The 17,965-nt window shown below is 33.3% G+C and overlaps 1 protein-coding gene across 1 annotated transcript in view; it reads right to left on the bottom strand.

The window, feature by feature from the left end:
- The window catches only part of LOC141829494 (callose synthase 10), a 119,908-nt gene that overhangs the window by 70,067 nt on the left and 31,876 nt on the right, over positions 1–17,965 (bottom strand). The window contains exons 20-23 of the mRNA XM_074716984.1: positions 11,249–11,298; positions 11,068–11,154; positions 10,878–10,963; positions 10,761–10,788 (exon numbers count right to left, since the gene is read on the bottom strand). Of these exons, the coding sequence (XP_074573085.1) occupies positions 10,761–10,788; positions 10,878–10,963; positions 11,068–11,154; positions 11,249–11,298 (251 nt within the window). The remainder of the gene's footprint in view (positions 1–10,760; positions 10,789–10,877; positions 10,964–11,067; positions 11,155–11,248; positions 11,299–17,965) is intronic.

Below are 17,965 nucleotides of genomic sequence, written 5' to 3'. Positions count from 1 at the left end.
AAAATGAGAATAATAAATCGCAAATTAACTTTCTTATGGTTAAGAGGAATAATAGAAAGATTTATAAAGATTGCAAGGATATTCCTAGAAAAAAACTTAACTACCAATTATTGATAAGTAGTGTTGGATATACGCCTCAAACATAGTATCAATAAAAGGAAAATATACACGACTCCTACAATTAAGTCGTGGAAGTTAAAGGATGAAAAACAAAACATATTTAAAGAGAGGATAAGAATACAAGTATTAGGAGAAATATACGACGACTCGAATACGACATAGGATAAGATCGTATCAAAGTTAAAAATAGTAGTCAAGAACAAGGTTTAAAATATCAAGTCATGCTGATGTTCGGTTCCGGGCCGGAACGATACAATTTCAGTACCGTATCGTACCGTTTCGGTATAATTTTGATATTTTTAAAATATAAAATATATTAATTATAATAAAAAATTTAATCTAAACATTTAAAAATAAAACATAAAATGTTTGTAAAAAATAATAGAATAATTTTATGAGCTTTAATTAAGCCTATTTAAATTGTTCCCAACTATAGCTAGGAATTGATTATTAAAATTTTATTAAACCTAAGTTAGAAAAAACAAAATCGCAACTTGCAATGCGCGACCGAGGGCGCGTGCGGCCCGCATGACCTGGAGCGCACGGGCCGCACAATGCCTTCGGAGGCGTCGATTGCCCGAGTGACGCCTCCGGAGGCGTCTCCGGACCCTCGCAACACCTCCGGAGGCGTCGTCAGACCCGAGCGACGCCTTCGGACAGTATTCCGACCGAAACGCCTATGACAGTGTCGGTCTGTTGGCGGAACAAAATTTTTCCCCAGTATCGCGCGATACGGTTCAAGATTTCAATCTTTGGTCAAGAGTGTATGTAGTGAGTCAAAGGAACATGCACCACCAAATAAAGAATCTTAATGGTGGAATAAGAAAATACAAGAGAAAGTAAAAGAAAAACGAAGAACCTATACGGTATTATATACTAGCAAGAATGAGAATTTTTAAAAATATACAGTATCCAAAAAAGAGGCCAAGAAAACAATGAATAAAGCTAAGAATGAAATTTTTAAATATTTAAATCAAAAATTGAATACAAAAGAAGGGAAAAAAGACATTTATAGAATAGCTAAAACGAAAGAAAGAAAGACAAGAAATCTTATTCAAATAAGATATATTAAAGATGAATGCAATAGAATACTAATAAATGATAAGGAAATAAAATAGCGATGGAAGAGATGTTTTCATCAACTTTTTAATGAAGATTTAGGTGACCAACAAAACCTAGGTAATTTAAATAAGTCAAATGAGTATATAAATTTAAATTTTTATCGTAAAATTCAAACTTCAAAAGTAAGATAAACTTTAAATGGGATGCAAAATGAAAAATCAGTTGAATCAAATGATATTCCAATAGAAGTACAAAAATACTTAGGGAAATAAGATATTGAATGACTTACAAAGTTATTCAACCTAATATTAAAAACTAAAAAAATATCCAATCAATTGAGGATAAGTACTCTAATTCTCTTATATAAGAATAAAGGAGATATATAAAATTATACAAACTATAGGGATATTAAAATAATGAGCCATACCATGAAATTTTGAGAAAAAATAATAAAAAAGACTAAAAAAGGTATTAGTTATAAATATTTGTTATTTTTTATATAGATTTTTTCTAGAATAGGCCCTAAACTCTAACTATAAATAGGGCCTTATATCTTGTAATTGGTATAAGATTTCTTTAGTTATTTTATAACATGGTATCAGAGCGAAATTAGGGTTTATTTTCGGCACTGATTTTTTGTTCAGGAGTTCCTTCTTCGCGATTTTGTTCCTCGGCGTCGATTTCTTTTCCTTGCCGCGAGAGAAACAGAGAAGCCTCTTATCTTCTCTGCTGGCGACCTCTGCCTCTGTCCCTCGGCCACCCGGGCCTCCTTCGACTTTTGGCTTCCTCGACGTACTCCTTTCTGCTCGCGAGCAGAGAATTCTTTTGGCGTCGACTTCTCTTTTGCGCTCCACATCGCGAACGCAAATCAAGATCCCTCGGTTTCTCTTGCTCGCGCGTGGCTGCGGGTGTAGAGATCGGAACAACAGCGTCGCCTCTTTGCTGTGTCGCCGCCTCCGCTGTCGCAAATCGAGATCCCTCGGTTTCTCTCGCTCGCGTGTGGTTGCGGGTGTAGAGATCGGAACAACAGCGTCGCCTCTCTGCTGTGTCGCCGCCTTCACTGTCGCACGTAGCCCGTCGCCTCTCTACGGCTTTCCCGTCCCGAGGTTACACATCGCCGCCCGAGGTTGAGTTTTCTCGCCTCTGTGTGGTGATCGCTGTCGCCTCCGCTTCTCTCCTGTCAGAAGATTGATCGCGAAAACGCCAACCGCCGAAAATCACTAGAAGAAACGGTCGCCGTCTTCCCCTTCAAACCCTAGCCGCGATTTCTTAAAATCGTGCCCTTTCTACTGCGATTTCATCTGGTGGTTTTCTGTTCTGTTCTGTTCCATCGTTAAGCATTGCCGCAGGAAGACTTCCTGTTCTGTTCTGCCGCTTCTGTTCCACCATCGGTGTCTCCATTCAGTCTCCAATCCCTATTCTGATCGCGTGAGTTCTTGATCTGCCGCTGCTGCCTCGATTTCTTCCTTTGAAATTCTCCTTCAAATTTGGTATTCTTCTTCGTCTCAGCACTAAGAATTATTTGGCTTCTTTTGTAAATAAAATTTTATGGCTGAGCATAAACCTTCTATCGTGATGGATATGGTACCTGTGGTATCTAAAATTACGGATTATAAGTTAAATGGTTCAAACTATTTGAATTGAAATAAAACTATCCGTCTTTATTTACGAAGTATTGACAAAGATGAGCATTTGACTAATGACCCGCCACAAGATGATTCAAAACAGACATGGCTCAGAGAAGATGCTCGCTTATTCCTTCAGATTCGGAATTGCATTGATAATGAGGTAATTGGGTTGATTAATCACTGTGAATTTGTTAAAGAATTGATGGATTATCTAGATTTTTTGTACTCTGGGAAAGGAAATCTCACCCGTATGTATGAGGTTTGCAAAGCTTTTTACCGTGTGGAAAAACAAGATCAACCTCTGATTAATTATTTTATGGCGTTCAAAAAGACATATGAGGAGCTTAATATGTTGCTACCCTTTAGTCCTGATGTGAAGGTTCAACAACGTCAACGAGAGCAGATGGCTATCATGAGTTTCCTTGCTGGCTTATCACCTGACTTCGAATCTGCTAAATCACAAATTCTATCTAGTTCTGAGGTCTCCTCGCCACAAGAAGTGTTTAGCCGCATTCTCCGTACAGAAAATACCACACCTATTCCACCTAGTGGTGCTTTGGTGAGTCGCAATAATAATTATGTATCAAAAAGATCAACTATTCACAATAGAAACAAAGGAGGAGACTCGCAAGCTTCTGAAACTCAGACATCAAATTCTAGTGGTATTATATGTAACTATTGTCGCAAGTCGGGTCATACAAAGTTTGAGTGCAGAAAGCTTCAGTACAAAAATCAGCAAAAACATCGGGCTCATATTGCATCCACTCATGATACCTCTGATAAATCGGTGCTTGTCTCTGCAGAAGAATTTGTCAAGTTCTCTCAATATCAGGAATCACTTAAGTCTTCATCTTCCTCTATCACTGCTATTGCTGATTCAGGTAACCACAATACATGTCTTGTTTCCTCATCCTCTAAGTGGGTCATTGATTCTGGTGCCACAGATCATATGACAGGTAATTCTAATCTCTTTTCTACTTTCACACACAAATCCAACACTCCTATTGTTACCTTAGCTAATGGATCTTCATCTTGCGTTCGTGGGTCTGGCACTGTCAATCTCACTCCTTTGCTTTCCTTATCCTCTGTCTTACATTTACCCAATTTATCCTTTAATTTGCTCTCTGTTAGTCAATTAACTCGTAATCTTAACTGTTGCATCTCATTCTTTCCCAATCATTGTTTATTTCAGGATCTTTTGACGAAGAAGACTATTGGTAAAGGACATGAAAATGGAGGTCTCTACATTCTTGATTCATCTACTCCAAGATCTCTTGCTTGTTCGAGTGTCACTTCTCCTTTTGAGGCTCATTGTAGGTTAGGACATCCATCTCTTCCATTGCTCAAGAAACTTTGTCCACAATATAGTAGCGTGCCTTCATTAGATTGTGAGTCATGTCAATTTGTAAAGCATCACTGTCTTAGTTCGAGTCTAAGGATAAATAAATGTGCTATTAGTCTTTTTGAGTTAGTTCATTCTGATATTTGGGGTCCTTGTCCTATACTGTCTGAACCTGATTTTAAGTATTTTGTCACTTTTATGAATGATTATTCTCGTGTAACTTGATTATATTTAATGAAAAATCATTCTGAGTTATTTTCTCTATTTTGTGCTTTTTGTACGGAAATTAACACTCAGTTCAATGTGTTTATCCGTACTTTACGAAGTGATAATGCCAAGGAATATACGTCCAGTCTATTTCAATCTTATTTGAGTCAGAATGGTATGTTTCATGAAACCTCTTGTATTGATACTCCATCCCAAAATATTGTGACTAAACGTAAAAATAGACATCTTCTTGAAACTGCACGAGCTCTTTTATTTCAAATGAATGTTCCCAAATTTTTTTGGGCAGACGCGGTTTCTACTGCATGTTTTCTCATTAACCGTATGTCATCCTCTGTTCTTCATGGTGAGATTCTTTACAAAATGACAATGATACTTGGGACTTGGTTGATCTACCCCTAGGAAAGCAAGCTATGGATGCAAATGGATATTCAATGTTAAAGTCAATCCAGATGGGTCAGTTGCCAAATTAAAAGCTCGTCTTGTTGCTAAGGGTTATGCTCGAACATCTGGTGTGGATTATTCTGATACTTTTTCTCCTGTTGCAAAGTTGAGATCTGTTCGATTATTTATTTCTCTTGCTGCTACTCATTATTGGCCTTTACATCAACTTGATATCAAGAAAGCTTTTCTTCATGGTGATCTTCAAGAGGAGGTGTATATGGAGCAACCTCCTGGTTTCGTTGCTCAGGGGGAGATGGGGCGAGTTTGTCGTCTTCGAAAAACTTTGTATGGTTTGAAACAAAATCCTCGTGCTTGGTTTGGAAAATTTAGTCAGGTTGTTGAAAAATTTGGTATGAAAAAAAGCAAGTCTGATCATTCTGTGTTCTACAAGCAGTCAGGAGCTGGTGTTATTCTGTTAGTTGTGTATGTGGATGATATTGTGATTAATGGTAGTGATACTACGGAAATTTCATCTCTCAAATCTTTCATTCTCACTCAGTTTCATACAAAAGATTTAGGAATGCTAAAGTATTTCTTAGGTGTTGAAGTTATCAGGAGTAAAAATGGTATATTTCTATCTCAGAAAAAATATGTTCTCGACTTATTAACTGAGACGGGAAACTTAGGGATAAAACCTTGTAGTACTCCAATAACTCAGAACGTGGATCCTATAGCAGATGGAGAATTATTTGAACATCCAGACAGATATCGAAGGTTGGTTGGGAAGTTGAATTATCTTACCTTGACTCGTCCAGATATTGCATATTCAATTAGTGTTGTTAACCAGTAAATGTCATCTCCAACGGTTCATCATTGGGCAACATTAGAGCAAATTTTGTGTTACTTGAAGGGCGCACCTGGACGAGGTATTGTATATAAAGATCATGGCCACACTCATATCGAATGCTTTTCCGATACAGATTGGGCAGGTTCTAAAATGGATAGGAGGTCTACTTCAGGGTATTGTATCTTCGTTGGAGGAAATTTAGTATCATGGAAGAGTAAGAAGCAAAAGGTTGTGTCGCGATCCAGTGCAGAATCAGAATATAGGCTATGGCACAGTCTGTGTGAAATAATTTAGATATATCAACTGTTGACTGAAGTAGGATTCAAAATTTCAATATCAGCAAAACTATGGTGTGATAATCAAGCTGTTATTCACATTGCATCGAATCTCGTGTTCCATGAGGGGACTAAGCACATTGAAATTGATTGTCATTTTATTCGTGAGAAAATTCAAAAAGGCTTGATCATTATAGGATATGTAAAAACTGGAGACCAATTAGAGAATATCTTCACAAAAGCTTTAAATGGGATCCGAATTGATTATCTTTGTAACAAGTTGGGCATGATTAATATATATGCTCCAACTTGAGAGGGAGTATTAGTTATAAATATTTGTTATTTTTTATATAGGCTTTTTCTAGAATAGGCCCTAAACTCTAACTATAAATAGGGTCTTATATCTTGTAATTAGTATAAGATTTCTTTAGTTATTTTATAACAAAAAGAAACCATGATAATCAAAGTTCAATATGGATTTATGCTTGAAAGGTCGACAATAGAAATTATACATCCTTTTAAACAACTAATTGAAAAGTATCGAGAATAGAAGCAAGACTTACATATGGTATTCGTCGACTTAGAAAAAACTTATAATAGAGTTCCAAGAAAAATTATATGAAAAATTCTAGAAAAAAGAGGTATTATCATAGCGAGAGTGAAAAATATAATGACGAGAGTGAAGACTTCAAGCAGATTAACCGAAACATTCCCTATAAATATAGGATTGCATCAAGGATCAGCTCTAAGTCTCTATCTTTTTATACTAATCATGGATGAACTCACTGTACACATCCAAGATATGATATCATAGTGCATGTTATTTGCAAATGATATTGTTCTTGTGGATAAGACACGTGGAGTAAATGTTAAACTCGAATCTTGACAGAAAATACTAGATGCGAAAAGGTTTTAAGCCTAATAGAGTAAAGATAGAATATATGAAATTTAAGTTTAGTAATATTAAACGTAATAAGACAATTGTTAAAATAGACGATGATGAGTTATCTGCAACTGAGAGTTTTAAGTATTTAAAATCATTTCTACGAAAGGATAAAGGGATTGAAAAATATCTTACATAGAATACAAGCGAGATGGTTGAAATAGAGGAGTGCGTCAAGTGTTCTTTGTAATCATAAAGTACCTTTAAGACTTAAATGAAAATTTAATAAAACAACGGTCAGACCAATTATGTTATATGGAGCTGAATGTTGAGCGATGACTCAAGAGGATGGACAAGATAAAAAATGAAAATATTAGAGAGAAAATCAGGACTGTATCTGTTGAGAAAAAACTCAAAGAGACACGTTTAAAATGTTACGGGCATATACGTAAACGACCAATAGATGCTTCAACTAGATGCAAAAAGGTTTTAAGCCTAATAGAGTAAAGATAGAATATATGAAATTTAAGTTTAGTAATATTAGACGTAATAAGACAATTGTTAAAATAGAAAATGATGAGTTATCTGCACCTGAGAGTTTTAAGTATTTAAAATCATTTCTACGAAAGGATAAAGGGATTGAAAAATATCTTACATAGAATACAAGCGAGATGGTTGAAATAGAGGAGTGCATCAAGTGTTCTTTGTAATTATAAAGTACCTTTAAGACTTAAATGAAAATTTAATAAAACAACGGTCAGACCTATTATGTTATATGAAGCTGAATGTTGAGCGATGACTTAAGAGGATGGACAAGATAAAAAATAAAAATATTAGAGAGAAAATCAAGATTGCATTTGTTGAGAAAAAACTCAAAGAGACACGTTTAAAATGGTACGGACATATACGTAGACGACCAATAGATGCTTCAATTAGGCAATGTGAAACTATGACAAATGTACACATCAAAGAGGAAGAAGAAGATCAAAAAAGACTTGATTATCAATAATAAAACAAGATAAAATTTATTTAAATATAAATGATGTTATAGTAGAGGATAGAGCCTAATAACGAAGAAAGGTCCATATAGCTACCCCCATCTAGTGGAATAAGACTTGGTTGATGTTGTTGTTGTATTTTTAATTTTTTTAATATTTAAGTTAAAATTTTTATTTTCCTATTTTTAACTAATATATTTTATATTTAAAAAATATCAAAACTATATCAACACAGAACAATACATTATCAAAATCACATCGTTCTGGTCATAAACTAAAACTCTGTTAAATATAAATTGGTACAATGTTCTGATCATGGATTTTTAAAAATAGCCTTTTTCTTATTCAACCTTTTTGTCTCTACTAATTTTACAATAGAAACAAAAAAACAATTTTTTCAACCCAACGACTAACAAAAATAGCTAACTTACCGTGTAGCCTAAATTATTTGTTGTAACCAGAACATAGTCAAAGTTAAGAAAATTCCAAAGAAAGGCGGCTCACTTAAAAAATAAATGCATAAATAACAAGAGTAACAGGAGATAGGAGTCCATCCCCAAATTTATTCATGTATTCAATTCTAACCTATCTTTTCAATTTTCATTGAACATTTTGGTTGGCTATATCAATGTTCAAAATCTCGAATCGTATTGGAGTTTCGATGATATTTTGGTATCGTAGTAGTATTTCGACATGTAATGTCGGTGGAGAACCGGAGAAGGAAGGAGATGAAAAAAAAAAGAAGAAAACTCGGCTATATTCCTAAGAGCCATATGAAATGATATAATTTTGATATTTTATTGCAAGAATAAAAGTTAAAAAAATATCAAATATTATTTCAATTCATGTTGACGCATTTTGTACCATACCAAATGGTGTCAAATGTTAGTATAACACTATACTCATCGACATGATTGATACCAGGGATTAAAAATTTGAGCCGTATCATGCGATACAGACGAAATTTTTCATTCCACCGATGGACCGGCATCGGCACAGCACCGGCACCGCAGTTCCGACGATGCCGCCGGAGGTGTCGCCCGGGCGCGACGACGCCTCTGGAGGCGTCGCGTGGCCTCGGTGACGCCTCCGGAGGCGTCGCGCGGCTTCAGCGACGCCACCGGAGGCGCCGCGCCGGCCCGGTGACGCCTCCGCAAGCGGGCAGCACGCGTTGCGTGATTTTTGATTTTTTTTTTATTTTTTAACTTAGGGTTTAATTAAGTTTTAATAATCAATTCCTAACTATAGTTCGGGATAATTTAAATAGGCTTTAATAAAATCCATAAAATTAGCTTATTATTTTTAAAAAATATTTTTTTTTTTTTGTTAGAATATTTAGGGATAAATATTCTGTTAGGGATAAATATTCTATTTTTCTTTTTTATAGAATAATTCTCCTAGAATAGGTCCCTATATTCGTGTATAAATAGGGCTTATCTCTTGTAATAAAGTAAGATTCCATATTATTTAACATGGTATCAGAGCGAAGTTGGGTTTATGGTTATCCGCCCGCTCTCTGTTCGCCACACGTTTTCCTCGCGTGCATTTCTGTTTGTCATTTTTAACAATTGAATCGCGACTTCTTCTCTCGCGATCCCTCTTCCGCTTCTCGACCGGATTGCGACTTCTCTCGCGATCCCTCTTCTGCCGACAACTTCTTCTCCTCTTGGCTCACTACTTCCGGCTGTCAATTCCAAATCAACAGAGGTGATCTTTAAGCGGCACCTCTATTGGCACGTCTTCCTCATCGCGTGTTTTCCTCGTCGCGACGCAGCAATCGCAACGGCTTCCTCGTCACGCGTCTTCCTCGACGCAACGAGCAGCACGCCTTCCTCGTCGCGCGTTTTCCTCGTCGCGACGCAACAATCGCAACGGCTTCCTCGTCGCATGTTTTCCTCGTCGCGACGCAGCAATCGCAGCGGTTTCCTTGTCGCGCGTCTTCCTTGACGCGACGAGCAGCACGCCTTCCTCGTCGCGCGTTTTCTTTGTCGCGACGCAGCAATCACAACGGCTTCCTCGTCGCACGTTTTCCTCATCGCGACGCAGCAATCGCAACGGCTTTCTCGTCGCGCGTCTTCCTTGACGCGACGAGCAACACGTCTTCCTCGTCCTACCTCCCCATGCTACATAGATCGTCCAAAGTTCTGTTGCTCCCTCAACTTCCACTTAACAGTTGCTTCAAAAGCTAAGATTTGAAGAAGTTACACAAATGTCACTTATATGTGATAACCAAGCCGCTATGCATATCGCCTCAAATCTAGTTTTTCATAAGAGGACAAAGCATATTGAAGTCGACTGTCACTTTGTCAGAGAAAAAGTCATATCTGGTGAAATATCTTCTAGTTTTGTTAATTCACAGGATCAACTAGCAGATATATTCACCAAGTCACTGAGAGGTCCTCGAATTGATTACATATGTAACAAGCTGGGTACATATGATTTATATTCTCCAGCTTGAGGGGGAGTGTTAGAATATTTAGGGATAAATATTCTGTTAGATATTATATTAGGGATAAATATTCTATTTTCTTTTTTATAGAATAATTCTCCTAAAATAGGTCCCTATATTTGTGTATAAATAGGGGTTTATCTCTTATAATAAAGTAAGATTCCATATTATTTTACAATTTTTAAATATTTAGATTAAATTTTTTATTTTAGTTAATATATTTTATATTTTAAAAATACCGAAACTATACCAGCACGGTACGATACGGTACCGAAAATGTATCGTTCCGGTCCAGGACCGAAACCTCGACATGGCTCGATATTTTAAATCTTGATTGATACAACACATTTACATGTGTTTGAATTTTGATAATTTATTCAAACATTATGTTTTGGTCGTACCACCAGGCATGATATGAGATTTCAAACCATGGAATATATATCTTCTTAACACACATCAGAAAGGAATTACATTGGAACTTAAGTTTTTAGTAAAATAAATCAGAGCCTTTGTGTAATATGGATTTTAATACAAAATAAAGTCTCACCTGAGCAGGAAGTCTGTTTTGGGTGTCTCTAACAAAAAAATTAAGGAAAAATGAGTCACAAAGCACATAGTAAATATCTGATAGTAGGGGTAAAAAGTGGAGGTGTAGAATGGACACCTTTTCATTTGGGATGAGACCAGATTTTTCGCAAAAGCTTCTGGAAAGCTCTCAAAACGTTTGTGAAACATATCGAGAGAACGTATCTGTCATGAGTCAAATGAGAGATCCTTCATATAAGCAATTAAAACTGAAATTCTACTAATTGTGAAGTTTTCCAGACCAGGATGGCAAAGATTTGAAATATTACCTCCCCGAGACGACCTAATGCACCCAGCAGACCACCAACAAGGGCAGATAATAGGGTGTACCATATGTGTATATCCATGAGGTAGATCTGGAAATATATTAAAATGATCATATTTCAACTGTTGCTACAATATAAGGCAGTATTGATCCTCAAGTTATTGAAGCAGAAAAAAAAAACTCACAGCAAATATAGGTGCCCAAAGACTAAGGACGGTCAAAGCATTGTGATTCCCTGGAGATGCATAACAAACAAAATAATTAGCAATGTTATGCCACACTTTTCCAGTATTAAAGTCAAATCCCACATCTCATTCAAAAAGATTAAAAAAAATCTATCTTCCACGCTAGAATATAACAAATAAAATAAGCATAGTACACTTGGTATATTGTACTAAGAAAAACTAAAGAAATATTTTTTAAATGGATGAAAGTCATAACATGATCACATCCCAACTAATGATTGATGGCCATCATGTACAACATGGAATGGAACATCAACACATCAACATGTACATAGATCTGTCGAACTTCTATCATAGAATGCATGATGTAAGAAAAATCTTAGGTTGCATGGCGAAATTGGCAAGCGTGATAACATCAACTGTATCCATTGGCCCTTCTGCTGAATCATACTCGGTGTCAACTGCATCTGTTGGCCAGTAATTAATTTGCACTGACTGATATTGAAGATTAGGAAAAAGTTTATACATGTCTCAGCAAGAATCACAACAAATTCCCAAGTATTTTGGTGTGCATTAAATTAGCATGGGTCAGATGGACATAATTAGAAATGAAGTGATCTGTATAAGTGTGGCTGACAGAATTTCAAGACCATTGTTGACTTATTCAGATTTTTCAAGCCTATGAAGCTTAGCAGCAAGTTTTGTTTACACCTCTACTGGCACAAGGAATGAATTTTGATCAATAACTAGGTGTTTCAGATCACAGTTCCTATTAACAAATCATATATCTTTGTGTGGTTCAGACTTCCATAGGTAGACTATCTGTAAGAAAAACAAAAAGCTAAACAAGAGCTAGGAAACTACACTTATGTATAACTTTATCTAAACTTAATAAGGACACAATTGTTTATAACCATTAAGAGGAGATCTAAACTTCCAAGTGTTAACATTCTACATGGTTACTTTGGTCTCTACATGAAACAAAGTGATAACTTATGCAAGTTGTAGTTAGCCTCGTATCAACAAACTTACGTATGAAGAACTGCATAGTATCTCACTTCCCTTTTCAAACACTTGAAAACATGAATCACAATGCAGCACATCAAAATAAACAAATAAATAAATAATCTTAAGAATCCATCTTTACCATTCACACTCGATGCTTCTTAAATGCATATAACATTTGAATTCTGCTTTTTTAACACCTTATTAATAGCGTTACCCGCCCATATGTGGTAAAAATTACAGGTTAGTTTGAAAGAAACTAACACTTATATTGAACCCAAGTTACAATGACAGCTTCAAAAATTAAGGTGCCAAAACACTATGCTAACAATCGTGGTGATACATATACTGGTACACCTATTCAGTTGATTTATAATGTACACCTGTTCAGTTTGATACTAGAGCATGGATGCATTCACTATTGAGTACACTGGTTTCATATGACTAACATTCAACCTAGCATATGCACGAAGCAGATAAGGTAATGAACAATGAGAACTCTGATAAAACTGGAAGTTTGATTTAAAATACTAGAACATGGATGCATTCAGTATTGAGTACACCGATTTCATATGACTAATGTTCAACCTAACATATGCACAAAGCAGACAGAAAACCTTACATAAGGAATAGAACAATGAGAACTCAGATAATACTAAAGTTTGGTTTATAATACAACAACATGGCCGCATTCAGCATTGAGTACACTGATTTCATATGACTAAAGTTCAACCTAACATATGCACGAAGCAGAAAATCTTACATCATGGTACTGAACAATGAGAATTCTAAAAACACTAAGGGAAAATGTAACAGCAACATATGAACTTAAATAGAAAGATGTAGATCGGATAAACCAAGTCAGGATGTCTTGGCAGAACACAAAGTAATTGGATAGGTCCACCATTTTTTTTTGGTAAGTCTGTTGAAACATCATCTTGATTGTTCCATGAGCAAGATTCAACATTGTAATTCATGAATAAAGGATTATATCGATGAGTGTCTGAGAACAGAGAACAAAGACCTTTAACTCGCAGAAAACCTCTTTATCATGACTAACGATGATGAACTTTTAGAGTGAGAAATGATCAATAGAATTTTATACAACAACAACCAACCTTTATCTTACTAAGTAGGATAGCTATATAGATTCTCATATGTCATTGGGCTCAATCTCCTCCTATATCCTCATCTATATTGCTAACCAAGTCTTCTTTGGTCTTCCTCGATTAATGTGCATATTTATCATGGTCTCACATCACCTAGTTAGGGCATTTCTTGGTCATCTATCTTAAATGCGTATCTCAGAGTTTACCCTAAATGAGTGCAAGTTAGACTTTCTCTCTAATGTTCTTATTTTTTATCATGACCATCCTCGTATATCCAAACTTCTACCTTAAGATCTTCAACTCTACGACTCTCGTCTTCTACTCGTGTACTTGCTTCATAACCCAATATTAATATAGAAAGTCTAACCACCATTTTATAATATTACCCTTTAAATTTTACAGGTATCTTATGGTCACAAAGAGCACCTGACACTTTTTTCTAGTTCAATCCTTATATCCTATGTAAAAAAATCTCTATCAACTCTTCCATCCTTTTGCAAAAGAATCTTAAATACTTAAAACTTCCAATTACATGTAACTCATCATCTCATGTCTTAACAATTGTGTTACAATGTCTACTACTAACATATTTTGTCTTTATTCAGCTAAACCTGAAACCTTTAATTTCAATGTCTCTCGTGAATATTTGAGCTTTGCATTTACTGATCCATGTGTCTCATTGACCAAAACAATATCATTTGTAAACAACATGCAAATATATGCTCAAACTACATTTTCATCCATATGCTTACTTGGTTCAAATATATGCTTAAACTAACTCCATTCTTTTCTAGAATTCTCCACATAATTTTTCTCGGAACTCTATCATAAAATTTTCTAGGTCAATAAATATATTTTTTAATCAATTGTTGAAAAATATATGTATAGCTTTTATCATCAACCTTTTAGGCACGAATCTAAATTGATTTTCGATCACCTTAATCTCCTTCCATAATTATTTTTCTATTTTAATATCAAGTTGAATGATGGCATAAGTCATTCAATACTCTGCTTTCTTAAGCACTTCCATACCTTTATTATAATATCCTCTGATCCAACCGCTTTTCGATTTTTTATCCCATTCAATATATATTCTACTTCTGAAATTTGAATTATCTAATAAAAATTTAAATTTCTATATTCTTCTGACCTACTTAAATTTCATAAACTAAGTTGGTTACCTATACCTTCATTAAAAAGTTAATGAAAATACATCTTTCATCATCTCTTTATTCCCTCATCCTTCACGATTGGATTTTTAATGTATATTATTTGGGTAAAATCTCTTGTCTTCCTCTACTCGCTTTAGCTATTATATAGATGTCTCTTTTATCTTCTTTTGTATCAAATTGTTGATACATGCATTCGAAATTTTAATCCTAGCATCACTCACTACTTTATTGACTATTGCATACTTTTTTAAGATTTCTTCGTTCTTGCAAGCATACTATATTTTTTCATTCCACCACTTTCTCTTGTACTTTTTCATTTCACCATCAAAATTTTTAATTTAATGGTATTCATCCTTTTACCTCATCTAGTACGCTCTTGGTCATTGTTTTCAAATTTAACGCTATATCATCACATGTTGATTCGATTTGTCATGTATTTCTCCAAATGCTTGCCATCCTTTAATTTCCACCACTTGATCTTAAAGAGTCACGTACATTTTTCTTCTACTAATATTATGCTTAAAATGCATATCTAGCACAACTACCATATGTTGGGTATGTCACTATGTTGGATGGTTAAGTTTCCTCTAAGGATGACCTTATAATCTCTACAAATTTTTCTTTACATCTTTCTAACCATAAAAAAGTAAATTTGCGACTTATCATTCTCACTTTTGAATATAACCAAGTGTTTTTCTCTCTTCTTGAAAAAGATATTAGCTATTATAAATTTATATGCTATCACGAAATCCAATATACTTTTTCCTTCTTCACTTCTTGTTCTAAAATCATAGCCCATATGCACCCTATCATATTCCTCATTTCTTACTCTTACATGCTCATTTAGATCTCCTTCTATTAAAATCATCTTGTTTGTTAAAATTTTTTATACTATCTCATATAGGTCTCCTAGAAATTTATATTTGGTATCTCCATCTAATCCTATTTGAAATACATATATGCTAATTATATTAATAATTTATTTTGCAACCACTATCTTGAGAGCAATAATCATATCTCCCTTTTAATTGCTCTTACTACTTTCTTTAACGAACTATCTACGATAATATCTAGTCCATTTTTTGTTTTACTTATGTCTATTTGAGTCCTCTATCATCATTGCCTTTTCCCCTATCTATTTTGTCTCTTGTAAACACAATATTAATTCTTCTCCTAATTATCAAATCTACTACCCTCATTGCCTTCCCAATTAATATTCCTACGCTCCATGTTTCAAATCTAAAACAATCAATAGTCTCATAATGTTTATTCCTATCCAACCTAGGATCAACCTAAAGTGTAAGCATATTTAATATTATACCCAAGTTCTCATGGAGATGTAGCGATACTTGCCAAGGCGTAACAGCATACTCTACAACATATTCCCAAGAATGACATAGCATTAGCACAATAATTTGATGGATCCATACATAACATTTGTCTATATCTTACCATCGGCTAACAACCTAACGCAGCCATCCTCCTTTATCCAGGTTTATAATAGAGGTTAGAGTTTATTCGCTATAGGTGAAATTTCATCATGTTCTACAACTATTTCCTACACGTGACCACCTATTCTCAACACCACATAAGGCAACAAAAGAGTTTACAACATATTGAATAAAGAGCTAAAAAATTCAAACCATGATTTAAAATTTCGAGTGTCGAGGTTTCCATCAGAAATCAAAACGATACGGTGTCAATATCGTATCGTGCTAATATGATTCCAATATTTTTTTTAGATTTATAATATTAGTGTATATTAATTAAAATTTTATTTTTATTAATATTTGATTATTATAAATGCTCATTATTGAATTTATTTTAGATGTCTATTACTGAGTTCAAATTTCGATATTTTCTCTTCAGATGCTTAATATCTATTAAATTTTTACAACAGATGTAGGAAAATATAAATTTAAAATTTATATTTTTAAGATTACTAATAAGTTACAGTCTATAAATGCATATATTTTATATAATATATAATAAAAAATTATAATTTATAGATTTATATATATAATTTATATTACAACTCTAAAATTAAATTTATTTAAAACATTTAAAATCATATATTTAAAAAAATTAACAATAAAAAAATTTTAAAATTGTTTACTACTTTTTAGAATTATATTTGAAAATTTGAAATGTTTTTTAAATTTTCAAAATTAGTTTAAAAAATAAAATAAATTTAAGATTTGATTGATTAGTATTTGGATAAATTATAAACACAACTTTAAAATTTTTTAATTAAATATTTTTTACTTTTTTACTTTAACATATTTACATTTTTATTTAATATAAAAAAATAATAACAAAAATATAAATCTAAGTACTATAATTATATTAATTAAATATTAATTTATATATTAATATACATAATTTATATTACAGTTTCATAACTAAATTTATTTAAAAATTTTTAAAATATTTTTTTAATTTTTAACAGATTAAAAATTTTAAAACTATTTTAAAATTATTTACAAAATTCTAATATTATTTATTTTTAGAATTTTTAAAAAAAATTAAATATTTTTTAAAATTTAAATTATTTTTTATAAAATTATGTTTTTAAAAAATAATTTAAAGCTTGATTAATTCAAATTGTAAATAAAATTTTAAAATTTTCAATTAAAATTTTTTTATAAAATTATATTTTTAAAATCGTCAATGTCAGTCTCAAACCTAGATGAAAAAAATGAGAGTTACGTTAGATTGTCAATCAATATCAAATTCAAGCAAACTTTCAATGCATAGATCCATCAAACTAATATACTAATGCTAGATTATTCTCTGGAAAAAATGCATTACAGGGTCTGATTGTTACGTCTAGACAATGATCGCGAAATCTCCATAAGAACTCAAGTGTAGTGTTAAATATACAAGAGTTCTCACATTATAAGGTTGGATAAAAATAAATATTATAGAAAAATTAATTGTCTAAGATATGGAATATAAAACTAAGAACATTCACTAGTAAAGCAATAGAGGTAATATATACAATTATTAAGAGAAAGAATTAATATTTTGTATATACAAGAGATAAAATGAATAAAAGAGAGGCAAAAATGATAAAGAATTCGGGTTTTAAATTATGATACACAAGGAATAAAACAAGAAATAGAATAAGTATTATTGTAGATAGTTCACTAAAGAATGAAGTAATAAAAGCAGTTAGAAAGGAAGAAATGATTATAGCTCTCTAGATAGTTGTGGCAAAAGAAACTATTAATGTAATTAATGAAATTATATGAAGGCACAAAATCTACATTTTAGGAAGACCTAAATAGAGTATTAAAAAAATTCTGCCAAACGAAATGATTTAAATTAAAAAGAATCTAAATGGACATATAAAAGTAAAAAATGAGAAATATGATAAAATGCATGGGAGTTATGGGTATGGAACAAGAAATGAAAAAATATATATATTA

The sequence above is a fragment of the Curcuma longa genome, chromosome 5, assembly GCF_044706935.1.
Source record: "Curcuma longa cultivar G26 ecotype Majalengka, Jawa Barat chromosome 5, ITB_CL_G26_1.1, whole genome shotgun sequence".
Taxonomy (NCBI): domain Eukaryota; kingdom Viridiplantae; phylum Streptophyta; class Magnoliopsida; order Zingiberales; family Zingiberaceae; genus Curcuma; species Curcuma longa.
This window is presented reverse-complemented; position numbering and strand designations above follow the sequence as displayed.